General features: G+C 52.2%; 1 protein-coding gene across 1 annotated transcript; it reads right to left on the reverse strand.

Annotated features, from left to right (window-relative positions):
• Positions 1–14,585: 14,585 nt before the first annotated feature.
• Positions 14,586–15,758, reverse strand: FOXE3 (forkhead box E3). The gene has a single exon (XM_009468299.2). It carries the CDS (start codon positions 15,756–15,758, stop codon positions 14,586–14,588), a length of 1,173 nt encoding a protein of 390 aa, XP_009466574.2.
• Positions 15,759–27,751: the final 11,993 nt, after the last annotated feature.

The raw sequence follows: 27,751 nt of genomic DNA on the forward strand, positions 1-27,751 counted from the left end.
GCCCCGAGCACCCCGCGGTGCTGGGGGCTCGCAGGGCCCGTTCCTGCGGGATGCCACGGCCGCCTCCCGCCGCCCGGGGGCCGCGGAGGGTCCCTTCTCCCCTCGAGGGCTGCCCACCCAGCAGCCTCGCCGGCGGGGACCCTCTCTCCGCCAGGGCCGAGCCCTCGGGTGTCTGTGTGTGTGAATTTGGGGATCCCCGCTCCCCTTCTGAACACGCTCACGTCACCGACACGTCACCGAGGCCGGAGCACCCTGCCTGGAAACCTGCCTTCCCCGAGGGCCCCCACGGGCCCGCACTCGCGGAAGGGATGCTGCCGCCCGGCAGGTGCGGGGCGGAAGGCAAGGAGCAAAGCTCAGTCAAGCCTCCCACCCACGCGAGAAATAACCGAAGGAAAGGCCGTGCGTGTCCGCGGGGTGCTCTCGAGTCCCGCATCAACGTCCGACGGGGCTGGCCCGGCCGGGTACCGCTTTCCGAGGTGGCCCACCCGCAGCCCGGCCAGGCCCCGGGCACCCTCCGGGCCGGGGAACCTCCTCAGCCTCGGGACCTCCTGCCCGCCGCTCCCCCGCCATCGCTCCCCCCGAGGCGCAGCATCCCCCGACGGCTGGCAGGGAGGAGGCGGTGGGCAGCGGACACCCACCTTGCCGCGGGCTGCAGCCCAAGCGGGAGGATTTCCCTGTAACCAAAGGGGCCCCAGGCCCACCCGGAGCCCCCGCGGTGTCCCCGCGGGTGGCAGAGCCCCGCTCCCCCGCCTGCGGCCGCCCTTTCCCAGGGCAAGGCCGGGGCGGCCACCCCGGCGCAGGGCGGGGGACACGGACACGGCTGCAGCCGCCCACCCCACGCCCCGTGGGTGGCTGTAGCAGCCCGCTGTCCTTGTCTCTGCCGCGGACTCACCGAGCCACGCTCGCAAGGGTGTTTTTTTTTTTTTTCCCTTAGAGGCTCTGCAAACACGCAGCCGCTTTCCCGGGGGGGAGAAAGCCTGGGGAGGGAGGAAGGGGATGGTTTCCTCCAAGGGGGTGCCAGGGGGAGATCTCCCCCCACCCCAGGGCCGCGTTCAGCAGTGTGAGAATCCGCGGTGATGAATTGCCCGTCGCTGCCGTTAACAGGTGCGAGCATTTGGTGATAAAATCTCCAGCACTAATACCGGGGAGCCGGGCCAAACAGCTGCGCGGCCCCGCTTCCAAATGCCGGTCACAATTACTCAAACCCTAACGACTCGGTGCACAGGCTCGCCGAGCTCGGGGGGACCCCGAGGAGCGGGCAGGAGCGGGCAGGAGCGGACGGCGCTTCTCCCGCACATCTCCAGCTGAAGCAGCTATTACAGAGCCGGAGCCTCTGCGCGGACTCTGTCGCATCCTCCTCCCTCGCCGCCAACGCTGCGATCGGGGAGGATTTCTCGACCGGAGGGGAAAATAGATGAATAACTGTGCTGAGAGCTGCTCAGGAAGGTGGGAAGTCTGTCCCGCGGGCGTGTGTCAGGGCTGGGGAAGCTTTCCTGAGCTCTTTCACTTTTATACTCCTCCGATGCTGATAACCTGCGTTTGCAACACATGCGCATACATCTCCCTCTCGTATGTGTATATATATATTCAGCTACATATATTTATATTCATATATATTTTTTCTTTTTTTTTTCTTATGTATATGATTAGCTAACACGGAGAAATGCTTCGGAGACGCCGCATCTTTCCTACCGACTTTGTTTAAACTCTCCGCTCATCAGCCCCGCGGAAGGGCGATGGGAAGAACAAATGGAAGAGAGCGGGGAGGGAAAAGACCCGAGCCGCTTTCCATTTTTATTAAGTAAAATAATAGTTATGCCTCCCCTACATAAACGAAAGTGTCATAAAAAATTCCGAAGCAGCTGCCAGAGATTTCGACCACACACACAACGGGGCGATTGAATTTCCACTTGGTGCATTTCATGGCAGCGAGGAACCGCCGGGAGCTGCGCCTTGTGCCTCTGCAGGGCGGCGAAGGGGAGGGCAGGGGGGAACCAGCAAAATGACAAGCTGCGAGCGGCCGGGGGCAGCGGGCACCGCCCGGGGGATGCCCCGCCGCCCCTCCTCCGCGGCGTCCGGTCGCAGGGCGGCCGCCTCCCCATCGCCCTGCCTGGAGGCTGGTCCCGCACGGCCCGAAGTGAAACAGATGGGGGTGTCTGCTGCCCGGACCCCCCCGCCCTGCCCCGGCTGCCGGCTCTCCCCCTGCCTGGAAGGACGGGCAGCGCCGGGCAGCCCGCGGGGGGGAGCAACGGGGGGCTCGGATGGAGCCGTTTGCCGCTGTACTCGGGGGCATCGGGACGACGATGAGCCCGAAAATGTGGGGGGGGAGGCGAGAAGGGTCGATCCGAGGCGGCTGTTGATGGGATACGGCCGGTGCCTTGTCCCGCTCCCGCCCGGACCCCCCCCTTCAGTATCGCGCATCCAGAGCCGCCGCAGCTCGAGAACTACCATGTCCCCATCAGCCACCATCGACACTATTCCTGCCTGTTTCAAGGCAAAATATCGTCCCCGTTAAAGTCGGGAACGACCCAAAAGGAAACGACAGTGAATGAGTCCCGGTCCCTCCATCTGCGAGCGGCTCCTGTCCGCCGAGTCCGTATTAGCCTCGGTTTTGCCACGCAGGATCGGCTGCAGAAACGAATCAAAACGAGAAAAAGTACCGAAACTACACCCGTCCCGAAAAGGTTTAGAAAAGGGAAACCCGGGAGTGAAGCAAACCAGATGGTCGGATCCCAGACACGTACACACACACACACACACACACACACACTCCAGCCACGCACCCACACGCGGAGCGAGGGGTGAGTTTTAATCACGGGTTTGCACGCCGGGTAAGAAATGATGCGGTCTCCCTAAAGAGAAACCCTATCGATCTACCCGAAAAGATTGCCTTGTCATCATCCCACTGTTCCCAGGCGTGCAGGGCTGGGAGGGAAGCATTTTTCCTTGGGCAGATTTTAAATTTTTCTGCTTTCCTCTCTGAAGTATTTCATTCCAGCCTCCCTTCCCATCTTCCGTTTTAACCCGACTCTGCTTTACATTTCCCGTTAAATTGCTGTATCAAACGTGAGTGGGGCTGAGAGCTGGCGGGGTGGGGAGGGTCTCCAAAAAGTGTCAACGATGCGGAAAAAAAAAGAAAAAAAAAAAAAAAGAAAAAAAAGTGGCCATCAGTCCATCAGGATTTTTTTCTCTCCTTTAAATTGACTTTCACTGTCTGTCTCGCCTGTCTTAATGAGGCGCTGGGTCGGCGTTTTGATGCCCTGCAGACCTCTTTAGCAGGTGGATCCCCCGGCCGAGGATTCCCCCCGGGGCACCCGGTGCCCCGACTCGGGCAGCTCCGCGGGAGCGGGTTGGAGCCCCTGCAAGCTGCAAAACGGCAACAACGACCAGGCACTTTTTTTTTTTTTTTTCTTTTTTCCACGGGGAAAAGTTGGTTCCCTGCCTGTCCGCCGAGACGGCTATTTGCCCGGAGGGTGTAGGGGAGGGCAGGGAGAACAACCCCGGCGCACCGCGGGGTGCGATCGCTGCTCCTGCCCCGGCACTAGCCATGCCCTCGCCTGAGGAGCCGGTCCTGGCCGGAGCATCCCCCGGCGCTGGGGTTTACCGGGGGGCAAAGCCCTGATCCTGCCCCGCCGTGCCCGGGGAAGGGCAGCATCGGGCCCTGCAGCGCTCCCGTGCGCTGCCTTGGGCAGTGCGGGGAGTTTAGCTCCAGCCCAGCCGACGCTGCTCCCAGATCCTTCCAGATGATCTGTTGGTTTTGCAACACATAATCGTTCTGGTTTCCTCTACCGAGCAGCATCTAAATTCGTTTATGCTGATGAGAACTGCATCTACAAGTCCCCCAAGGCTCAGTGATGGATTTTTCTGTATTACCTCGTTATCAAGCTTGGCTGACCTCTAACTTCTCTGAAAACATGAACAAGACAGACCTGCTGCTGCCTGGGCTGCCCCAGGGGGCTCTTTTTCCACTTATGTGATTTCCTTTGATATTATTTCTCTTCTTTCCATATCCAAGGCTCAGACCTTCAGTGCTCCCTGCAGTTCAACCTTTTTTCCAGCCCTGTACTGCCAGCTCCCAGCTTGCAAAGATCAGTTTGCAGCCTGCACACCAAGAGCTCCCAGCGCAGGGAGGTAAGTGGGAATGGTGGTGCCGGATAGTGCAAGATGCGTGAAATTTCCAATTTGGAAACCACTGGAGCCAAATGCCTATATCCATCCCTGCAGCACTCAGATGTCAGACATCTCGGTTTTGTTGACTTGCATTTTCAAATGCAGGTGTCCCAAAATCCACACCAAAAAGGGCCTGGAGTTCAAGGGAGGCTTTTCCCAGGCACCCCATGTGCAGGGCTGAACCCCCATGAACCTCTGGAGAACAAGTCTCCCTGTCTTTCCTGCTCTTCAGATGAGTGGGAATATCCTCTCCCCCATACACACACATTTATTTGGGTGCTGTCATCTGACTTTAAGACCTTGGGTTTGGACTTGCAGTTCAAAAACTTTGCTGCTCTGTATTCATAACTGATCCCATCCCACATGGATTTGGAGCCCACCAGGCAAGCTCGTATGCAGCTTAACACTCAACTGATTAACACTGGATTGGTATAAGCTTTTTTTTTGTACTGTTCTTCAGCAATCTGACATGAAAAGAGATGGATACACACACACACTTATATGACTCAGAGGAACACAGTGATTTCAAGCCATAAACCACCAGGTGTACTTTTGAGACTCACCAAAGCCCGCTCTCCTGGTTGCCATAAAAAACACATTAGCCAAAAGCTGATGCATGTGGAAGGCAATTATGCTCTGGCACATGGCAATATGTATAGAACAGCCTGGTAACTGTGCCTACCACACAAGGAAAAATATCCCTGTGAAAACAAGCCTGCTAAATCACTTCATGCTTCCCTGAATCCCCTGAAAATAAAAGAGAGGATTTGGGGGGGGGGGGGCGATATATGTGGGAGGGAATCAGATTTTCCAAAAGTGGGTGCACCAGTGCAAGAACCTAAACAAATGGCCAGATTCACAAGGATTTAGAAACTCGTGGTGAGGTTTACGAGTCCAGGTTTTCCATGTTAGCATCTGAGCATGCCAAACGTGCCCAGGAAATCCCTGCTGCTGAGTTCTCTGCATTCAGCGGTTCAGCAGCCCAAGTGCCCACCTCACCCACTGAGCTTGCAAATGTCCACTTCTGCCAGAAACACCAGCTGAGGACCCTCAGCTTGGTGGCCAGGAGCAATACAGAGAGAGAGAGCCTTCAAAGGAAGAAATTACAGAGAAGGTGGAAAATTACTGGAATATAGCTTGATTGGGACAAAAAGTGTTTGACTCCTTTTTATATTTTTCTGCATGTAGTAAATGGCTAGGGATAGGAGTGGTTGCACCTGGAAGCATCCAGCAATCTCCAGCTGGGGATCAGGTTGGGGTGAATCCTCTGTATCCTTGTAAAACATCAGCCCTGCACATGCATGGTGATATCTACAGATCTGCCTTGCAAACAGGTCCGTAGATATATTTTTCCTCTTGACCTCAAATAAGACTATGCTTCAGTCAGCTGGAAGCTGTGATGTTGCTACTGCACAGGAGTGTAGCACAGGGCTCCTTTTCTCTGTTCCCATCTTGGGAAGGAGCTGAATAAACAGTGGGAAAAAGTTTGCAACCTAAAGTATGGGGAGGAAGGCGAAGTATCTCACCCATGCAGAGAAGCAGAGGCAGAGCCAAACCCCTTAACCCTGTCCTCTTATCTAGTGAAGGACAGCCAGGTAGAAAAAATATCAAACCAGGCATCACTGTAACAGTCTGGGGCTGAATCTCCACAGAAGGGTGAATCTCAGGTCCATTGCCCCGCCAGCACACGGCTGCAGATGCCGATTCCTCCACTGCATCTCCACCAGGTCACAGCTTCACTCCACAGCCCAGCTCCAGCACTTCCACACCCCAGCAGCTCCTTCCTTCAGGTCCAGGACCCGAAGCTAATCCCTGCTTTGCGCACTGGGGGACACAGCCCTGGCACATCCCAGGCTGATTTTGTGGCAGCATCAGTGTGGCTGCAAGGGACAGTTCCATCAAAGAAACCCATCCCCAGCATCTCCAGACCAGTGTGAACTTCTCCTGCCCCTTTCATCAAACCACCAGAAGAAACTGCTGCCCTGAGCTGCCCAAGAGAGGGAAAGTCTGTCAACACACAGATTAAAATTAATCCAGCCACTCTGGGGGTGTTGAAGCTTCATGTACACACACATCCCCCCTTCTTTCACTTACTGCAGGTGAGCCTCCGCTTATTCTTGCTGGGAAGAGGAAGCTGCATCACTCAGATGGAAGAAACGACACTGAGGGCTGCTGAAGGAAAAGCTGATGTTTCACATCTGGCTTTACGTTACTTGGAAAGACCCGATTTCTGCAGGATGGATACTCGGCATCGCCCAGCTAACCAGATCCCACCAACGCTCATTTTGAAATGCCTTTTTTTTATTACCTTTTTCCAGGCTTTTGCATAGTTTAGATGCTGAGTGTTAAAATCGCGTTGTAAGAGGGCATGAAGCATTGGGATAAGTTATCTGTTCCCTGAAAATACATCGCTGGGGTCCTGCGGGAGGAAGCAGGCTGGCGGGGCTTCCCCTCCAGCGCAGAGATAAGCGTGCCATCTAGAGGAAATCCCCTTTATTGCCAGGACTGGCAGCTGGAAATTATCCAATAAAGCATAATTAACCTCTGGCTTCAGAGAAAATCCTCCATCCGTGCCCTGCTGCTCCAGGCTGCTGCACAGGCACATCATGGTGGGCTGGCGATGCGCTGAGGCATCAGGGTGGCTCGGGAAGGTCCCTAGCGCTTGAGGGCCATCCCAGCCCACAGTGGCATGCGTTGGCTGGTCCCTTCCCCATAGGCAATGTCAGCTGTCCAGCCCCCTTGTTATGGGCGCTTGGATGTAAAGGAGGAGAAGGCAATGCGAGTTTTTCCATAGCACATGCTCTTTACCATGTCTGCCTCCGAGAAGGGTAAGGAGGCTGCACACATCGCAGGATAAGAAGGCTGTACATATCATATAATGCCCTCCAGTGGCTGCTAGCAGCAGTCCTGAACCTATGGGTGCCAATTCCTGAGCCATAGGTGAAGGCCCAGGTGCACTAATGTGCCCACTGAAGCCCACAGCATCCGTATTGCACACCTTCCACTTTTTCTCTTTGTACCACTACCATCTGCAGTCAACAGCACAAGGCTATTGTACCACTAATAAAAACAAATCCTTCCAGCCCTAAAGATAACTGAAAAACAGCGATCTAGATCCAAGCAAAGGGACAAGTGCTACTGCCCAGCAGGTAGCTGTCTTGTAAAAATGGGAAAACTTGCAAAAAAACCCTTCAGGGATTGAGAAAGAGCAGGGAAGATGTCACATGAGAGAAACCTTATTCTGCAGAAAAAGCAGGTGCATGCTTAAGTGAAGAATATTTGAAGAGGAGCTGCTATTGCATTGATTTGCTCATATTCTGCAGGATTTTTTTTATGTTTTCTTCACTTTTTTTTAATGAAGATTATTCCTGCTTTTCCCACCATCTCAGAAGCTCCCCAAGATGCTGCTCTCTCGTGGTCCCAAGCAAAGCTGAACCCCAGCAACAGCCACAGCACCTTTTTGCTTTTAACAGCCGTCCTGTTTCCTTTTTGCACCCTCCTCACCTTTTTCTCCCCCACAGCTGTGGGCTCTTAGGCCCAACTCCTAACCCACGTCTTAGAGATGCTGCTCTCACCACCCGCACGGTTGTTGTTTCTCCCTGCTCCATGCCAGGGAGGGAAGGCATGGATGTCCCCATGGCTCATCACAGGTGCTTGCTGCTCACGTGGAGCAAAGGGCTTCGCGACATCGCCCTAGGAGCTTGTGCGCTTTATAGGTCTCTTATTTCCTGTCATTACTGAGAAGAGCCTAGTTGTAATAAAAATCCGGGCTCTGATCCTACAAACACTTATGCCTGAGCTTAACTCTAAGCACGTGAGCCGTCAAAGGGGACTATTCATGTGCTTAAAATTTAAGCATGTGCTTAAGCGTCTGTAGGCCTGGAGTCTGTCAGTGCGGGGATTTGTGCCTTAAGCCCATATTCTGGTTCATTATCCTTTTCATGTCTTCTCTGGCATCTCAGAAGATGCTTCAAAGGGGAATTTTCAAGTTCTTCAATAAACTTTGCCTTCCCGAACAGCCTGGATTCTTGCCTATTCTATGGGGCAATTCTCCTCCATTGCCTCCCCTCCCCCTGTTAGCGATAATCCTGTGCTATTTCATGCTTGGCCAGACAATTAAGCCCTCTTGCTGCTTGGCTCTGTCTTTGTTATGTATAATTGTTCCAAATAATTAGCCACTATTGCACGCTATTCTGAAACTACTTTGTATTGCAATTATACTTAGAGGGTGAGCATCAGCTCGGGGAGAATTCAAGCAGCAGACAGCCTGGAAAGAAAGGGCTTCGAGCCGGGGGAAGATGGATACGCGCTTAAACCAACACTGCAGAAAACCTAACAATAAGTAACCAGCAAGGAGTAAATGTTGCTTGGAGAGGGTCTGCGGCTGGTGGGGTCTAGGCAGGAGAGCTGAGGGTGGGCTGCAGGGTCCTGGACAGGCTGTCACCTAGCTGCCACCTTGTGGGTGCTGGGTACGGTGCAGGAGGCAAAACCATACTCCACTTCCAACACTTCCATGGTGACTTGAAGGAAGCACCCTGGCCAAATGGCCAGTTTTGCCATCTCCATACAATGTAGGGAACTCGTAGCTGTGCTGGGATGCATTTGGGGTCTGGCAGGAAAATGTTCCCTAGTCGTGTCTTTGGGATGGCAAAACTTGTGATTTCTTGAGGATAAAGACTCCTAACAATGAGACTGGTTCAGCAGCCTCCTGTTTTCCCACCGGCAAACACATCTCTGTTGTGGACAAGTGCTGGATGGGATGCTCAAAGGAGTTACAGCTTCATGTGAAGCATCTTCTTGAAACTGAAAATTAAATGGCACAGCAGAGTCCCCTAAGCATTACTCAGTCTCTTGTCTTTCAAGCAGGAAACATCTGAAAAGGATATAGCCAAGACCTGGGTTGGCCTGACCTGCACTAGTGAATTAATTCCTCAGCTGAAACCCATGGCCTGCTCTGAGCAAAGAGCCAGGATGGCCACTGACAGTGTGCTTGGACAATTTTGTGCTTTTTGAGATCCATTTTCTCCAGCAAGGTTAGGCCGCTTGAAGCCTCCTGAAAATGGATCTACAGGCTGGGTTTGGTTTCCAACACCCGGTTAGCAGAAGGAGTTTTAAAAACGAGTAGAGATGTCTGTGGTGCAGATGGAAAGCACCCACAATGTCTGAGACAGTTGGGCCCATTCTCTGCAGACATCGTACACTGCTTCCTTGGACTCAGCAGAGCCAACAAATGGAAAATGAACTTTTCCCAGGCGTGTGCGTAACTGGCTCAGGTGCATCCTTCCTCCATGCAGCACCCCGAGGTTCCAGGAGCCAGGGCTGCTTGTTGGCGTTGGGATGGCCCAGTTGATTCAATACATGCATAAAACCAACTATTGCAGTGTAACCACTTCAGCAGTCCCAGTACAAAGACTGCAGAATGAATGGACCTTGGATGCTCTCCCAAGAACTTGTAGGTATTATGCTGCCAGTGCTTGGGCTCTGCCGCTTTGCTGCCTAACTGCAGCCTTGCTTCGCGGTTGCTGTAAGAGTCAGGCCAGCCCCCAGCTCTGCCATTCACATACACCACATTGCACATTTCAAACACAAAGTCAGGCTGCCAGGGAGGCTGGCTGCTGCAGACCAGTGCGCCTTCATCACTGCCCCCTCACCTTCGATCAAGGGCCCAGATTCTCTCTGTGCTTCCACTTCTTTCCCTATTTTCACTCTAGGGAGAAGAGCTGCAGGGGGACAGCCCTGTATTTTGTCCCCAGCGATGACCTGCAGTGGATGCTTAGGAAAAGGGTAAAAGAGGGTATAGCCAGAGAAATCCTTCTTCTCTGAAATCTTCCCAGAGTCAGTAATTAGTGTTTCAGGGATTTCCCAGCCTGGAGGTTGCATCCAGCCCACTGTGTTTAGTAACGACCCTCCCTGAACGAGCCTCACCCCATTCTCATCCTGACCGTACCCCAAACCTCCACGATGTCCTACCCTTCCCCACGCAGCCGTCAAGGGGACAGACCCCAAAGGCCGGGATGCTGCCGGTACATGCTGAGCCCCCCCTCCCTGGTCCCTGGGCCCGTGGCGGGGGCCGGGAGCGGCTTCCCAGGGCTTTCCACTGGAGGTCAGTGTTGGCCTGAGCACGGCGGCTGGCACCCCCCGGGCCACCTCCCCCTGTCACCCCCCCCCCACGCCGGGGCGTTACACCCGTGGGGCAAAGCGGCGGAGGGCAGGGCAGTGTTGCTCTGGCCCTATTCAAACACAGTGGCTGCATCACCCGCTCCTGCCCGAATATGAAGGACCCAAACACAAAGGACCCAAATATTACATAGCAAAGGTGGTGACAGACCCCCGATACCCCAAGATATAGCTCAGTGCTCGGGCAGTGCTGACTCCTGGATGCTAATTTGTTAAAAACTCATTATCAGCTGGCAAAGTCAATCTCAGCCGGTCCCACTGCACCCACTGCCCATCTCCCCATCAGCACCTGACTTTACCGACTCAATCTTGACCTCAAAGAGACGCCACTGCCTGTCTTCAAGCCATGTATTTGCAAAGGGCAAAGCATTGCATAGAATAAAAGTTAGTTATGGTATAAAATTTCCAACACTGGGACTGCCAGTGGACAGCTGGCAGCATACAGACAAAAATCTAACACTACCAGAGGGACCGACAAGTTCTTCAGGAAATGTGCTTCGACTAAAATTTCAGTTAATGCTGTATTTGTTTACACCAGATGGAAAACACTATTTATAGCTTGGGAATATCAGCTAGAAAGAGCATTTCTTATTGCTTGTTTTAATCTGTGGGGAAGCTGTAGGAAGGTGGTACAAGCATGAAACACACAGAACTCTGTTGTACGCAGACAGACAGACATGGCAGCTCGGTTGGTCCTCCCTGGGCAGCCAGTATTTCCCAGAGGAAAACAAGCATCTTTTTCAAAGTGGCAGCTCATTTTGGTTATTTGTTTCTGAACGCGCAGCTTGAGAGATCTGAATTCAGCCTGACTTTCAAAGGGCCGTTCCCTGAGAAGTCAGGCTGTCTTGACGACAGCCCAGATCGCCACCCAAATCTCTTCGGTGCTTGGGATCAACTCCAACCCCGCCTCTGCATCTCGTGGGCTCAAGACAGGGCTCTCCCCACAGTGGGATGTCCAGAGGACCTCTTGACATCACCCTGAAGGATGACGTTCATTCCACAATCTCAGAGAGCAAAGAAATTTTTGCCTCTGGCTTTTGTGTGAGCAAGATCAAGATAGTTATGACTGTCATTACTTAATATTCCCTAAACTCCCTAAATAAAGAAGGGAGGATTTCACAGGAGACTTGATTTCAGAACTAAAATCTGGGCGATAATTACTCCTGTTTCATTCAAATCCCTCTTATTCACTAAACAGGGACATCGAAAAGACACTAAAACAGATGAAGGGCTCCGGTATAAACTTTACAAAGCTTAAAACTACTCTGTCCCAGCAAGGCTCATGCTTTACATGACACTTTAATCCTACTCATTTGCTAGATTCACCCTAACTGTAAACAAAGCTTTGAAATGAAAGCTTAAAAGCCTGGTCAGGATACATTAAGTTAACCAGGACAACACTCTTAAGGCATTCATTTAATGACAATCACAATACAAATTGCCAGAGGTTTGTGTGTGTGAGGATTAATATCTACAGAAAAAAGAAGAAAAGGGGTCTGTTCCCCATGCTTTCCAGCTTGTTTGGCAGTGTAAGGCCCACGGTGAGGGTAGCTTATTGCTGCTTGCAGGGGGCTCTGGGCTGGGGCTGTCTAGCAGACAGGGAGATACGGGGCCCTGGGAAGACATGCAACCCAATGCTGCATGCCAGGGTTTGTCCCAACACATCAGGAACAAGGCCATCCGCTCTCTCTGAGCCAGGTTTTTGGGGATCCAGTCCACTACAGTGACTCTTGCTTCATGCCAGAGCCCCCTTGGCTGAAGAGACCCCTCTTGCACAGGCACAGGAGTGGGACGGGTCTCCTGCAGACCCACCCAAGATCTGGAGCTGGGTGCTGCTCTCCAGAGAGCCCCGTGGCAGGAGAGCGCAGGCAGCTGGGGGACACAAGCAAGCCACAGCCCAACCCTTCAGTCACCCTGAGCACCCCTGGCTCCATCAGCACTTGAGTTAACACCCAGAGATGCCAGGAACTTGGAAAGCCCTTTCTGACACCGGCTCCCTGCTCCTGCAGGGCTCCAGGGTGACTGGGGAGGAGCAAGCTCAGCCTGGTCTGAGATGTCCCGGCTCAGCCACCTCTTCCTGGTGCATCCCACCCAGGCAGAACCACAGCATCTCCTGCCCACCCCAACACTGTTTTTCTTTCATGTCGGTACTTGGTCCTCCCCTACCTCAGCAACCCTCCTGCTCGCAGTGCAAACCCAGCAGAGTGCCAGCCCAGCACCCGGCAATGCTGGAGGGAAGCCGACAGAGCCAGTGCTTCAGGCACATGTCTGGCTCTGACCCCTGGATACTTAGGCAAGACTTCAGAAGTGCTTCTGTTTGCAAAACATGGCAGGATCAGGCCCTGGTAACAAATGTGAGCTATGACAAGTGTCCTTTCTACTGACTGCCCTTGCAGGCAATAATTTCAGCATCCCCCCCCTAGTCCATCTATACAGACAGTATGTTATGGACAGGAATGGCACTTTGCAAACTTTCATTAGGTAGATCTCTGTCTATAGATATTTTCTGTAGAGACCCAAAGTATTTTAAGGGATACATTTTTTCACAAGGTCCTTTCCAAGCAGGGCTCTCACTAAGGGAAAAGCACAGAAGCTGCTGATGGGACCAGTGTGAAAGCTGAAAAGTGAAGCTGGAGGGACCAGAGAGGAGACCAAGAGCCCATCAGCTCAGCCAAAGGCAGCAGACCAGAGCTAGGGCAGTTTTTAGAAACAGATGAAGCCCCATTTTTAAGGAGGCCAAGAGAAAAAAAGCATTTTCTTCCCTCCCCTCTCATACTAACCCCACTCAGTTTCTACAGAGCACATGGGACAAAAGAATGAAAAGCCACAATCTCCAAGTTGTGGGCAAAAGCTGACTCCTTGGGTACCCGCCTGTACACCCAGCTTTCGGTCATGACCAGCAGCTGGGGAAGGAGATGCTCAGTTTTACACCAATGCTCAGCTGACATCCAACTCCTCCTTAAGCAGGAAGAAAGTGCAATAGGGACTATGAGAAACTGCTCTGCTTCAGAGGACACCCTTGAAAAACAGGAGAGAAATCCTAGCTTGTCACTTTTACCTGGAGGATGTTTAAATTAAAAAAAGCTAAATCCGGGGATGGGGAATTCTGCCTTCAAACCTGGCAAGATGGTCTGGCTGGCAGTCCTGTAAATAAAAAGCAGCAGCCTGGCCAGTGAACAGGTTGGAATGTTAATCGACTTTGTTGCTTGGAAGGAAAGCTATGATCTCCTAATTTGATGTGCTAAATCAGAATTTCACCTGCAAGGGATTCCTTGGAGGGAAGATGCGTTCCCTGCTACGCAAATGGAAACCATCGAGTCCAGTAAGAGCTGTGTGGGTAAACCTTGCAGGTGATAGAGAGCTTATTGCAGCCTTTGCATGGCTCGGCAGTGTTAGTTACCATTTGCTTTTTAAAAAATCGTAATAAAATAGACAGCTTTAAAAAGTGTCACTAAAAATATAAGACGCAGCAGTGTCACCAAAGCAGCATGAGTCTGTTTCCCACAAGCTACACGACTGATAATTTCCTCTCACCAAGGTCGGGCCGGAGCCTGAGGAATAGCAGCACTGGACATGTTGGAAGAAAAAGCTTTATTTTAAAAAAGTCCTTTCTAACAATAGAAGTTTTTTTTAAAAATAGTAAAAAGAAGTAGTCAAGGTGTTGGGGTTTTTTCCTACAGAGGAAGGAAATGATAAACATCTTAAATATTCATTTAAAATCCAGTGAATTGGTTTAGCTGTTTTTTTTTTTTTTGGTAACTCTCATTCCAGTTACAGAAGAGGCACCCAGGAAAAAGAAGAGAAAGCCCGTTTGCAGGACGTTTCCTGCTCTCTGGGTTTCTGCACATTACACCAGGCACCCACCTCCTGGGTGTGCTCCTCCTCACCCTAGGGGTGCCCCGGGGTGCTCAGGGTGCCCTGCCGCAGACGGCATCCCCAGGGTCGGGGTGTGCAGAAGGGACACCCCAGGGGTGTGGGGAGCCCTGCCTGGCAGATGTAGCCAGAGACCATCTTTTCCAAGTGGAAATGGGGCAGAAAAATAGATCACCTTGCCTCCAGTTAAAAATAAGCTGAGAAAGAAAGGAGTTAGGTCCCCCCGCAGGTGTGTGTCTGCACACAGCCAGAGGCCGGGGACCCCCGACCCCACCCCAGCCGATCCCCACAGTGGGGAGAAGTCCGCACATCCAGAGATGCTCATGGGAGCCTGGGGATGTCCAGCCAAGCCCCCCCCGATCCCATCACATGTACCGCTCCAAGCCGGCGGGGAAATTGGGCTGCCTCACGTAGGCGTTGTTGGAGCTGAACTGGCTGAGGGGCGACGCAGAGAGCCCCAGGAGCTGCTCGCTGTGCTCCGTGCAGGCCGGGGGCCGCATGGCCGGCAGGGCCAGTCTGTTGGGAGCCCCGTAGAGCTGCGGGCTGCCAGGCGAATAGCTGCCCTGTGCCACAGGCAGGTGGGGGGGTGAGGCAGCATATGGGTAAGCCAGGGTGTTGGGGCCGGCCCGGCCCAACAAGCCAGGGCTGACAGGCTGCGCCTGGAAGCAGGAAGGCTCGGAGCTGCCAGCAGAGCAGGCGGGAGCCAGCTCAGCTCCAGGCAAGCCCAGCGACGGGTGGCCCAGCTCGGCAGGTGGTGAGGGCTGCAAGGCCTGCTGCCCGCTGATGAGGCTGTCGATGCTGAACATCCTGGGATGCTGCGCCAGTGGTGCTGCCCCAGCTGCATAGGGGTGGAAGACAGTGCCGGAGAGCTGGGGGCCATAGCCGGGCGAGCAGAGGGCATTGGGGTAGGGTGCTGCTTGTGCTGCGGAGCGGCCGGCGGGTGGAGGTGTGAAGGCGCTGGAGTTTTGCATGTAGCCAGGGTAGGTGGTGATGTCGGTGCGCTTGAAACGCTTCCTCCGGCGCAGGAAGCTCCCATTATCGAACATGTCCTCAGCGGCCGGGTCCAGCGTCCAGTAGTTGCCCTTGCCAGGATGGCCGGGTTCCCGGGGGATCTTGACGAAGCAGTCGTTGAGGGTGAGGTTGTGGCGGATGCTGTTCTGCCACTTCTTGGGGTTCTCCCGGTAGAAGGGGAATCGCTCGGTGATGAACTTGTAGATGCCCCCCAAAGTGAGCTTCCTCTCAGCGGCGTTGGCGATGGCCATGGCGATGAGGGCGATGTAGGAGTAGGGGGGTTTGCCCCGCTGCACCGGCCGCTTCCTCCGGCGGCCCCCGGCGGGGGGCGGCGGCTCCTCGGGGGGCGGCGGCGGGAGGGGGGGGCTGCCCCCACCGCCCCGCGGCTCCGGCTTCACCGGCGGCGCCTGGCCGGCGGAGGGAGACGCCCGGGGCGGCCCGGGGGAGCCGGGGCTGGCCGCGGCGGCGGGGCTGGGCGCCGGCAGCGTGCACATGCCTCGCAGGCAGGGGAAGCCGGCCGCGTTCATATACGGCCCTCGCCTTCCTCCTCCTGGAGGATGGGGGGGGCGGCGGCGGGAGAAAGAGCCCCCCCGAGGGGGGGGAAGGGGGAGAGGGAGGGGAGGGGGAGGAGGGGCAGGCGCCGCGGCAGCTCCCGGCGATGGGGAGGTCGGTCCCCAGCCGCTTTGCAATATATAGGGCGGCCGCCCCCCCGGAGGGGCGTGCGGTGCCCGGCCCGCCCCGGCCCCTCTCCCCCGGCGGGAGGTGGAGAAGGAGGAGGCCCCTGGGGAGGGGTCCTGACTCCCACGGCTAAATCCCCCAGCCTCTCCCCAGGGTTTTATTTCGCAGCCATGCCCCCGAGCCGTCCCTCCCCCGGGGGTCCCGGGTGCCAGCGCGGCGGCCGGCTCCGCTGCCGAGCCAGCCGGGCCATCCTCCGTGGCGCTTTGCTTTCTTTTTAACCGATGTTTCCTCCCAGGAGAAAAACTAAACCAAACAAGTCCCGACCACCAGACCAGGGCGAGTTTGGTGCCGCAGCCAGCCCCCAGCAGCAGAGCAGGTAACCTCCCGCCGGGACCCCCGCACCACTTGGATTTCGTTGTCGTCCTTTTTTTTCCTGGGAAAAACTCTCAGGGGCGGCTCCGGGACGCAGCGGCGGCAACAGCCGGGGGTTTCTCCTTGAAACCAAGCCCCTCGGTTTAGTTACTTTGCAGCCTAGTGAGACCTCCTGGGTAAGGAAATCCTGGGAAAAGTTTTTTTTCTTTTTCCCTGGGAGGGAGGAAAATGGTCCTTAGAGCTCGGGGCTGCCCGCAGGTACAAGGGATGCGGGACAGGGATGACATTTTGGGGGCGGATGGGGGAAGTGGGGTCTCTCTGCCACTGCAGAGGCGCTGAGCCCACGGCTGAAGCTGAAGGAAGACACCGGACTCGGAAAGCCCTCCTGGGCTTCGGGGAAAACCTCTTCAGGTCTCATCCTGCGTTCCAGAGCCAGCTGAGCAGAACCACAGTCCCCCATCCACGGCATATACCAATATTGGAGCTGGGGGGGCTGCTGGCTGCTTTATCAGCACAGAAAAAGCCATGGGCTTTCACACCGTCCTCACCCATTGCTGCTGAGCATCACCTCTAAGCCAGATGCCCACCCGTGGAGAGCCTGGCCCAGAGCAGGTAAGGGAGCCGCTGCAGCAGGGTGGGCTAGACAAGCCAGAGGGACTTTTTATAGCCAGATCACAGCTTTGTATGTAGCTAGGTGTCCATGTCCTGAGAATACAGGTAGAAATGTCTACATCATTAACGCAGTGGCAGATACCTCCACATATCCCAGAGCAGAGTAAAGATCACAGCCTTCAACTTTGTAACTTGGTTGAAAGTATTTCCAATAGCAGAGCAGGATGAAAGCCTTTTTCAACAGAGGCAAGGAGGTGGTCTAGACCAGGTCATATCCTCCTCCTCCTTTCCTTTTTAAACTTAAAAGCCACCCAGCCTTTTGGAAAAAGATTCTTCAGCCCTTTCCTTTAAACATTTCCTAGTGGTTTTATTCTACAGTCCTAGTAAAAATTCACCAACCAGGTTATTTCCCACCGTTTCTCATTGCCCTGTTTGTGTCTGTATGTGTTTTTATTCTTGCTTTATTTTTCCTGCAGACATGTGTGGCTCTTCTTCCCCTCACTTCAGGGCTCAGGCGGGGAAGCATGGGTCTGACAGAGCAATGTCGGGTCCAGTCCTGATCTGCCTTAGACAAGCTGGTGTTGGGGTAAACTGCCTCAGTTTCCCTTCTGCCACATGGGGATAACAACAGGAGTGTAGGTGCTGGCTGGAGGAGGTGAGAAAGTGTGAAATGCAGCCTTAGAGAAAGGTGCCTTTCTCCACAGAAGTCACGGATCTTCAGGGAGGAAAGCAAATCAAGGGCATGGCAGGGACCATTCATTCACCTTGGGAGAGCTGGGGGGGAAAAGGATGGAAGATTCATGTTTCTCCTGGAGCGTGCATTTAAATCAAGTGGGTATCTGAATGCAGTCAGTTCATTTCAGTCAGAGGACCTGACTTTTCCAGTAGCTGGAGAGGGCAACAGGACAGATGCCCAAGAAGGAGTCACTAAAGATCGCTCCAGGATGCACAAAGAAAAATACCCCCTTACAGGAGATGGAAACCTTCAGCTCTGCAGACATCAGCTGGTGAGATTTTCATGTCGATGCAAGGATTTTAATGTATTCTGATCTAGCAAGAATGGGTTTGGGAGGGAAAAGGGTTATGGGATGCACAGGAAGAACAGCTTTTCTCATTCAATCATACCAAACTTGCTTATCACTCAATTTCTCCTTTTTTTATTAGTCTAACCATCAGAAAGGAGTTGGAAATGAAAACCCAACAGTATGGCTGGGTCTGGAGCTGCCTGCACCTGAGATCACATCTAGCAAAGGAAGAGACGTCTCATCTGGTCAATGGGACATGAAGACCCAACTGCGTGAAGTGTTTATACTCCAAGGCCCTGATCTCACATCATTTTACAGGCAGTGGGAGAAGCCCTGGGCCCGTCTCGGGTGGCAGGCTGGCTGAGACTCCAGCTGGTGAGTAGTTACTTTAAAGCTGATGGGACCATTCAAATTGCTCTTAACTTCACCAGGTTAGGACCCAGCTGTCAAACTAGATTTGGCAGACGGATAAAACAGCAGGACAGAGGCAGGCAGGAGCAAGCAGGCAGGAAACAAATTGTGGTTTACCATCGAACAAGGAAAGTCAAAGACTCTGATTCCCACATGTACTTTATCGCTCAGGGTGCTCCTCCTGGCCCAGATCTTTTATAAAAAGGTGGAAGACAATAATAAAGATGGCTACCAAATAAATGCAATCTGGATCTCTCTTTAAAATGAGGCGATGAGGAGTGAATAAATCACGTTTACTGTGTGTAAATTTTGCCAGCATCTGCTGCCTTCTGCATCAGTTCATCCTAACTGAGTACGCAGAGCAATTTCAACTGCTCTTTTACCTCCAGCCCCCAAACCATTTTGCACTAGAGCTGCAGCCTCCTTTACAAATGTTGCATGCACAATCACTTTACAGCATGGGTGAACTTGCTTCACCGCAGGGGAACAGGTCTGCTGTTACACCTCAGAGAGCTGCTGTTTCAAGCACCCTGCATGCCCAGGCAGGTATTGCATCAGCAGTACCCAGGCCACATCTCCAAGCTGCTCTTTGCGACGACGTGGATTAGAAAAACATGCATTTGCTTGCCCCCCCCAAAGCAATCTTCTGCTAAACCGCATGCAGTATGGGGGTAACTGGCAGGATATGTGGCCATGCTGAGAAACCAGTGGTTTTTCCCTATCTTAAGTGAAACAGTAGCCTAGATATTTGTACTGGGCAGAGCTGTGTTTGGAGCACCCCTGTTTGCAGAGCCGTCCCCTTAGTCACAAAGCAGAGTCATCCGTATCTCAGCCACCCCTGGGATGTGCAAGGAAGAAGCGGGGGTGGGAGCCCTGGGAGTGAGGACGTCTCTGGTTCCTCTCCCAGGGATGGACGCAGTGAGCCATCCAAAGCATTCTCCAGCCTCAGAGCCAGCGGTGGGCTCTGGGGGATGCTTCAATGATACATGACTTGCTGACGGTGCTCTTAGCATGGCGCCGAAATACCCCATCACTTACTAACAACCAGACATTCAGGGACTTCCTTGGCTGAAAGCTGCATGAGTACCGCTGCCTTGAAATAACAGTGGTCGGGCCCATTCCCACCCTCAGCACATCCCTGTCTGAAACCATGCATGCTCCAATCTCCCAGATGGAGACCCTCAGAAGCAGCTTGACAGACCCTCCCACCAAAGCTACCCTGTGTGATAGGAATGCTTTGCCACCAGAAGGTGAATCACATAAGAGCTCGGTACATTAGGATGAGGACGGCTAGGGGGAGGGGAGGGAAATCCTTTCCTCCTGGGAGATTTCCCTCATGGGATGCCACCTCTCAGACGAGGAACATGTGATAGAGAACAGCAACGAGAGCAAAACAGGAGACCCAGAGGGTCGACTCTGTGGCTTGTAACCACAACTAGCACACGTGCAGGAGTTGGGGCACATGCTGCTTGGCTACAGGATCATCAGCCATGCAAAAACCAGCCCAGGACACCAGGCAATGACGGCCTGGAGTCAAAGGAGCCACAACTGAACACCCTTCCTGAGTTATTCCATTTCTTCAAGACGCAGGAAATGGATAACCAAATAAATTCTTCCCGAGACCTAAGTCTTTGAGTCACTAATGTATTTGTAGGAAAGTATGCAGCAAGGTCCAGGCAAAATAATTTCTTCACAAAAAGTATAGGTAAAGCATTTACCAAACTGGGGAACATCAGGGAAAAATTCCTAGAGAAAGAAACTTGCAAACTATTTTACACCTTTGTAGGGAAGTTTTTTTTTTCCCACTACAACCAGTCAAGATTTTCTTCCTCAAATTAATTTTGATATAAAAATTGTGAAGTTTTCTTTTATTCCTATGGAAATAAAGGGGATGGGAGAAAAAAATCTTTTTTGTTGTCTGTTTACCAAAAATAATATTCTTAACAGAAGCATCTATTTGTTTAAACTTGAAAGAAAACAAAAGAAGATTCTAAGGGACTTGAACTATTGAAAACCATGACTCAAGGGGCAAGATTTGGTTTGGAGTTTTGGAGACTTGGCTTCTATAAACTTTGGTGCTTTTTTGTTCAAGACTAAACCTCAATATTTGGGGTGAACAAATATTTATTTTTCCCTTTTCCTGGAACAAAAAAAAATCCCAAATTCCTGCCCCAGGTCTGTACCTCATGGCCAAAACCCAACCCTGTGAAAAGGCCAAACACAAGGGCCAGGCTGAGCTGATCCCTCTCCCTGGTGGCTTAGCTGTCCTGCCTGGTGGCTTCAACACACTGAGAAGAGCAAAGCATGGGTCATGCCTGGGATCAGTAAGGAACATTTAAATATTTGTTTTTATAAAGCAATATTAAATATTCCAGAAACCCAAAGGGACTGTTACGATCATTGTAATACAACCACAGCACAGGTCCAAAACACATCTCTTGATCAGTATGCCCAACTAACATGCTGCTCTGAGCAGGACACAGCTTTGTCCTCTGACCATCCTTCTATCCTGGAAGGATTCAGGCTACGCAGCAGACAGAAGAAACCATCACACAAGATTACTGAGGACAACCCCTGCAAGAGCAAACCTTCACAAGCAACCTTGGTCTCCTGCTTTACACCTACCTCCAATTCTCCTTAAAAATTGTCCCTTCCCAATAAAACACTGATGCACACTGACCAGGTTTCCCAGATTTTGTTCAGAGGATGCAAGGTAGGTGGTTAAAGCTCAGTGACCTGCAGAGTTGTTCTACAAGGCTCCTTCATGGCCCCTCCTCAGAAATTTTGATGCTTTCACTGTATAAATAGGCAGTCAGGTCCATGGGAGAAGCCTCTGCAAATCTATTTGAGGATCACGGGAACAGGACAGGAATAGGCAGGAGAACGGCCTGGACTTGGGCACTGAAGCAGGAGTGTTTTGTGCACTGCCCACACTATTTCCCTCTCCCTAACCCCACATGGTAGCCTGAGCCCTCCCCATGCTGGGAAGCCCTGCCTCTGTCTCAGTGCTTGCGAGCTGCCATACGAGAGGCATTTCTGGTACAGAAATGGCACAGATCCAGTCTACACCACAGCTCCAGCTAGCCTCCCAGACCTGCCGAGGCTTGCATTTTTCAATGAAATCAAGGAACTGTTGCCCATGTTCCCCAGATGCTGCACACCAGGGCTCCCAGGCAAGGACTTCATTGCAAAATTTTCCGTTTTCATTGTCCATTTGTTGCTCTCCTACAACTACCAGACCAATTAGCTGCAAGCCCAGGTACGTGGTTAAAATCCCACCTTGCTAGCTCACTACCCGCCCTCTTTTTCCTCTGTTTAATGCTCCTGCCAGCAGTGATTCCATTAACTCCAACTGTAATAGCCTTTTCCCTCCCCTTAGGCCAGGAGCACACCTCTGTCATGGAAAATTTCCCGCAGTCTTGTACCTTCAGTCTGATCTGCCTGCAGCTGGGCTGGCAGGTTGTTTTTTTTCTCACCACTTAAAGTGCTTTTGAAACAAAGGCTCTTTAATCCCCCCAGGCTAGCCAGGCACCTCTGTCAATCCCCTCCTGGGATCGCAGGCAGAGCACAGGAGGTACGGGGTGCCTGATGAGCTGGTGGGACCAGGTGGATGGAGGCTGGGTAGGACACTGGGTGTCCCGAGATGGTGGGGACGGAGCAGGGCTGGGAGTGGGGAGAGCATCCCAGCCAGGGTGCAGAGGTGAAGCCATGAGATGATGGTGGTGATCTGGGGGGGAAGAAGAGCAGAGATCCTCCCACCCAGCCCACATGCTCACTTACTAGCCTGGAGAGGGGTCTCCAAGGCCCACAGCACCAATGGGGAGCCAGGGGCTGGCAGCCAAGCACAATGCCTCTGCTGGGCATCCTAAAGCCTGGCAAGAGAAGAGGTAAGTCCCGGAGCAAGACATCTACCTTCATGTTCCCCAGGCACAGAGGGGGTGGCCTGGCCACTGCCCAGCCCTTCTGCCCCAAATGGGGACATCTTGCCACATGTCTGTGTTGGTGGAGAAGCTGGCTGCCTGAAGGGGAGAAAACTTGGCTAAGGTTGTGAAGACCTCATCTGCCTTTGAGACCACTCCACAAATGACCAATAACTAAAATTTCATGCAATAACTTCAAAGTGCATATGGTGCAGGAAAAGGGTCTCCAGCCATGACAGGCCAGTGTTCATTACATCATTTCCTCGTGAGAGAAATGATTCAGACTCAAATCAGACTGGACAAGTATGAATCACAGTGTTAGTCTCACATTCCTCCTAGCCAAAACCATTCCTGCCTGGTGCTACTTGGGGCTGGGAGAATCAACCCAGACATTTCTTTATTTTGGGGATCCACAGAGATTCAGTTAATTAATTTCCCTCTGCCACTTCTGAGGTGGACCCTGTGGACACTGGGGTCCTTCAGCTGAGACGGGAATCTCCACATCACAACACAGTGTTTGATGCAGGTAGGCAGCTGGCACTGGCATCCAGGTCCTGGGTGGTTTCTGTCAGAGCTGAGTGCCTGCAGAGACCATTTGGAGTTGCTATCCTAGAGGACCACATCACATCACTTCCATTTCTGCAGTGGTACCCCAGCTGCATCCTGGCTAGTCAAGATGTGGGCTTTGCTGAATTGCTTCTGTTTGGATGAGAAACAGTTGATGCCAGTCAGCAGTATATTTGGGCCAGCTCTATGACCTAGGGAGGCTGGTTGCCACAAAAGCAGCACTTGCATCTCCAAGCAGTGTGAGCTATGGGGACCCTGGCCTCTCTGCTGGGTCTCCAAGGCCTTCTCACACCACCTTCTGTTGGCTTTTTGTCTTCATGTCTGCAGCTCCCAGGGCTGCCCTGCAACTCACTTTCCCTGCTCACAGTCCTCACACCAGGCTGGTCACTGATTTGCCCATCTTGTGGCAGGAAACCCCACTGGTCCACACAGGTGTGGACTTGAGGAGGTCGAAAGCACCCCTACTCCCTGTCCTGCCCCTTCTCTGTTCATGTTGCCAGCTCGAAGCCATATCGTAGCCCGGACCAGAAGGGTCAATACAATGCTCAAGAGAAACTGCAGCTTTTGATAACATAGCAGGCTGAAGAGGTCTCAGAATTCATCTAGAAGGTTGGCGATAAGGCCTACTCCATCTGGTAGTGTCACCTTGAGTATAAACAATGAGGGACATGGATTTGGACTTGAAACCTGGCTTGGATCCTGGTTACCCAACAGGGTAGGTGCAAAACAGGACATTGACCTCCCTCACCAGCTAAGCATGGAAGAGAGCTCAGCCTGCACCATGTCTCAGCATCAAGGAGGGCCCATGAGCATGGATCAGACCACACGATGTCAACCTCAAACATCCTTCTTTAAAAACATCCAATACAATATGCCTTTGGGAAACGGTCAGAAATTATTTTCCCCATTTCTAAATGGGGATAGAAAGCAGAACATAAAGGATTGACTCATCTGGAGTAAAGCAGCAAGCCAGTGGCATAATCAGGACCAGAGTTTAAATACTCTCTGATGGAACCAAGAAACATACTCCTGTTGACTTTGCAGACACATCTAATTAGTGTCTCTGGAAGCTTTGCCCCCATACATTGTGTTGTTTGAGTTACACTGCATGTATTGCATGTGTTTAGTTTTTGTTTGCATGAAACACATTTTTACCATGACTCTGTAGGATGGAGCTGATGGCTTAACATACAGGTTAAGTTTCCTCTGAACATTCATAATTTAGCTTTTGAATAGGAATGGGCAAATAATGGACTCTGTGGTGGAGTTTCCTGAAATAGCACATGATCCTTCTTTTTCCACTGCAGCCAGAGCTTCAGTATTTGTCGCACCTACTTTTCCCCTGCCTGCTCCATCTAATGGGCTTGAGAGGAGAGGGGTTAGCAGCAAAAAGGCTGTCTGTGAAGCATGGCAGGCCAGCTGAGACACAAGATGCTGAGGTGCCAGGGGAAAGGAAGGGTTTCTCTCCCAGGAATGACCAAGAGGATGTTTTGTTCTTGCAGAAATGTTGAATGAAATATTTCAGCAGAGCTTGGGAAGATATGGGAAGATATGGGAAGAAACCCCCTTCAAAATGGCATGAAATCATCAACTAGAAAACAGAAGTTGAAGGTCTCCAGGAGGTAACAGGGGCAGGCCTGATACGGATTTCTGCAGGCACAGAAGTCAGAAGACAGAACTGAGCATCAACTACTCCCTTCCCCTTTCTCAGTCAGTTTGCTGTACTACATCCTTCTTTGCAGGATGCTCAGATGATTGAATATTATCCATTTTCTTTTCACTAAACTTGGAGTGCACAAACTTTGCACAAATTTTCCTGCCTAGCAGTATCTCTCTCAGTAGGCATGGCATATCCTCAAAGACCTAAAAGGTGAAAACTGGGCAGCTTGTCCCCCACCACACAGGGAGGGAAGCTGAGGCAGGGGGAGGCACACAGGAAAACTGGAGCAAGCCTGGCAGTGGGTCAAAAAAGAAAAAAGTCAGGATCTGGTCATCATTTTTCCAGCATAAAGAATCTGGGAGAGGTTTGTAAGAGCAATTTAGGAACCCAGCTCCCATCCAAACCAATGAGAACTGGGCATTTGCATCCTACCATAAAGTTTAAAAAAAAAAAAAAATCAACAGCAACAAAAAGCAGTCCTAAGAGGCACAAACATGTTCAGGCAGAGTGGAAGCCAAAAGAACTGTCTCGAGGCCCAGATGAACAGCACATTGACACCAAGATATTTGAGATATGTACTTAACTGCAGGGCTGAAGGGGTTAAGAGGAGCCCTGGCGAGCAGCCAGCAGCATGCCAGCACCCACCGCAGAGTTCAGCAGCTTCCACCACAGAATTAGCTGGTTGCAAACAGGTCCTAATGGCTTTGCCTTGTAGAGCCACAAAATCCAGAGGCTGGCAGCTCCCATGGGCTTGTTCTTCCACTGCTTAGTCTCCCCCTAAGGAAAAGGGGGCCAGACACAACCTTCAGCAGCCAACAAGATCCCGGAGGATAAGAGATGAGCAAAGGAGAATGGAAGGCATTTTCAAGTCAGGTGTCTGTGTTGTAAGCATCCTGTGGGACCAAGGTTAGCCTCCTTCCCAGGCCTGCCAACCCTTGTGCTTTCATCACAGCTTTCTCAGAGTGGGAAAGATTTATTCACATTTAATTGGTTTTTTTTCCTTACACCACAGCTGAGGAGTCCCAATTACAAAGGGCAACGTGAAAACTGTGATCCTTCATGCACACCCCCAGAGGGCAAAGAAAGATCCAGTGTTGCTGATGGTGGTGAAAACACGCAGACGGGGAAACATGCTCTTTTTCTGTTTAAGCCAGTCTCAAAAATTTGGCTGGCCTGAACACCAAGCCCGAGGTGCTTTGGGTCCCCCATCATCAGCTGCCAGGAACACATCCCAGTGCTGAGCAGACCCCATGGAGGGGTTGTCAGCACCAGCTGGGCAATGGTCCTTGGCCTCTGGAGACAGGAAGTCACTTCTCCACCACAGCCAAGACCAACTGAGAACCTCCTCGGAGAGCAAATCACAGTATGTGCCCTCTGTCAGCAGGAGCCATTGCCAACTACTCTCATGGGGCCACCAGCCAAGAGCTGGGCTTGGGATAACTGTACCAAAATTCATTAACCTAATTATTGCTTGTGTCCCCAGGTGGGTGGAGCAGGGCTTCAGCAAACAGAAGCAGCATGCCACAGTAGCAGGTGGTACCTCCACACAGCCAGTGCCAGGACTTGCAAGGAGGGTCTGCCTCTTTCTTCACTATTTCCCCTACATACGCTCAAATTACAAACTTGGAAACCCCACGCTCAGCAAGTACCTCGTTCTGCAAACAGAGACTTGATGCCCCAGAGGGGCTCACAGGCCTCATTCAGGCTGATGCTTGTGAAGATCCCCCCATTCCTACCCATTCTGGGTAAAAACAGTGGCAACGGCGGCCCCAGGCTAAGCCTGCCATGGAATGCTCTATGCAGGATTCAGACCAGAGCCCTACACACCATGTATGCCATGGGGGCAGGAGCAGAGCAGCTCCGTGCAACCTGGTGTCCTTGGCCACCTTCAGAGTACTGCTACACAAATGTCCCTGCAAAGGAGGAGCTGATGACAATTTCCCTCCTCTGGGGGCTGCCTTCACTGGATGTCCTCGCAGCAGATGCTGTGGTCATCACAACCAGGATGATTCCCCCAAGCTTGATGAGAGCAGCCTATGTCCCACCTCTCATCTGACCCAGACCAAATGCCCTCTGGATCCCCCACAGAGCAACCAAAATCCCAAACAGAAAGGCAGGACATGCTGGAAAGGCCCTAGACAAACAGTTTACCCGTATGCAGCATGGGTGGAACAGGCTAGTTTCACCTTTCTGGTTGCAGTGGGGGAGATTTCAGGCAGATTTAACAGCTCTCAGCAGCGCTTTGATCTGTTGACTCGGACGGGAACAGAATCAGACCAGTGCTGAGCATGTCCGACACCCTTCTTCCCACGGTGAGACCCAGAAAGGACACAACAGCATCATTCCCCTTATGTATCCGGGGAGCATCCTCACAGACCATTTGGGGAGCAGGACGGAAAAGATTCTTGGGATGTAGGAAACCAATGGAGGGTAATTTCTCAGGTGGGACATCTTTGCTCAACTACATAGAAGAAATGCATTACCAGCCTTGATACTGGGTTGATAGCTGCTGACCATTGCTCAGCAGAGTTACTTGGAGACAAAAAGGTCAGAAACAGAAGAGGAAAGGCTGGATTTACGCCCGGTGCTCTGGTGGTGTGGAGCGATGTGCCTGCTCTCACCATCCTACTGCAGTCTCACCATATTGAAAACAGAGATAATGTTCATCATCTGCCTCAGAGGTGTGTTGCAAGGGTTAACTCATTAACCTGTCCATCCAAAATGGCACACAGAGCATGAAAAGCATCCATGCCTGATGTCAGCATCGTTTACTGAATCACACCTAAACTCCTGGACCAGGAGTCTGGGAAGCAACAGAAAAAACATGGCAAGGTACCACTGCCAGCCTAAACCAACAGCGGCAGACGAGAGAGCAGCGGTCACATCACCACTGGCCTGGGCTTCACGTGTCACTGATTGACTCAAGTCTTAATTATGCCCCAATATCTCCACGTCTCCCAAAACACAAAGCTTTCAGCCAGGCAGTTCCTGCCAGCTGAAATTTCATAAAGAGCAGCTAGTGACTAAGACAGCCCAACCTTCAAGTCAGATGCTAACAGCTTTGGACAAGTGTGGGATTTTTACACCCCTATCTGCAGGAAAATCTGATGTTTAGTGCCCTGACTGTGAGCAGGTCACTCTTAAACCCCTGAACATCCCAGGCAAAAAAAAAAAAAAAAAAAAAGGCAAAAAAAGAAAAAAGCGCCGGAGGGGAATTGTACTGGCTCTAATCCCTTCTGCCATTCTGCATATTCATGGAACATTGTCATAACACA

The sequence above is a fragment of the Nipponia nippon genome, unplaced genomic scaffold (genome assembly GCF_047370975.1).
Source record: "Nipponia nippon isolate SJK-2023a ecotype South Korea unplaced genomic scaffold, ASM4737097v1 scaffold_5, whole genome shotgun sequence".
Taxonomy (NCBI): Eukaryota; Metazoa; Chordata; class Aves; order Pelecaniformes; family Threskiornithidae; genus Nipponia; species Nipponia nippon.

What these genes read in the sequence shown, in the direction of transcription:
- FOXE3 (XM_009468299.2), bottom strand. Translation starts at nt 15,758, where the DNA reads ATGAACGCGGCCGGCTTCCCCTGCCTGCGAGGCATGTGCACGCTGCCG.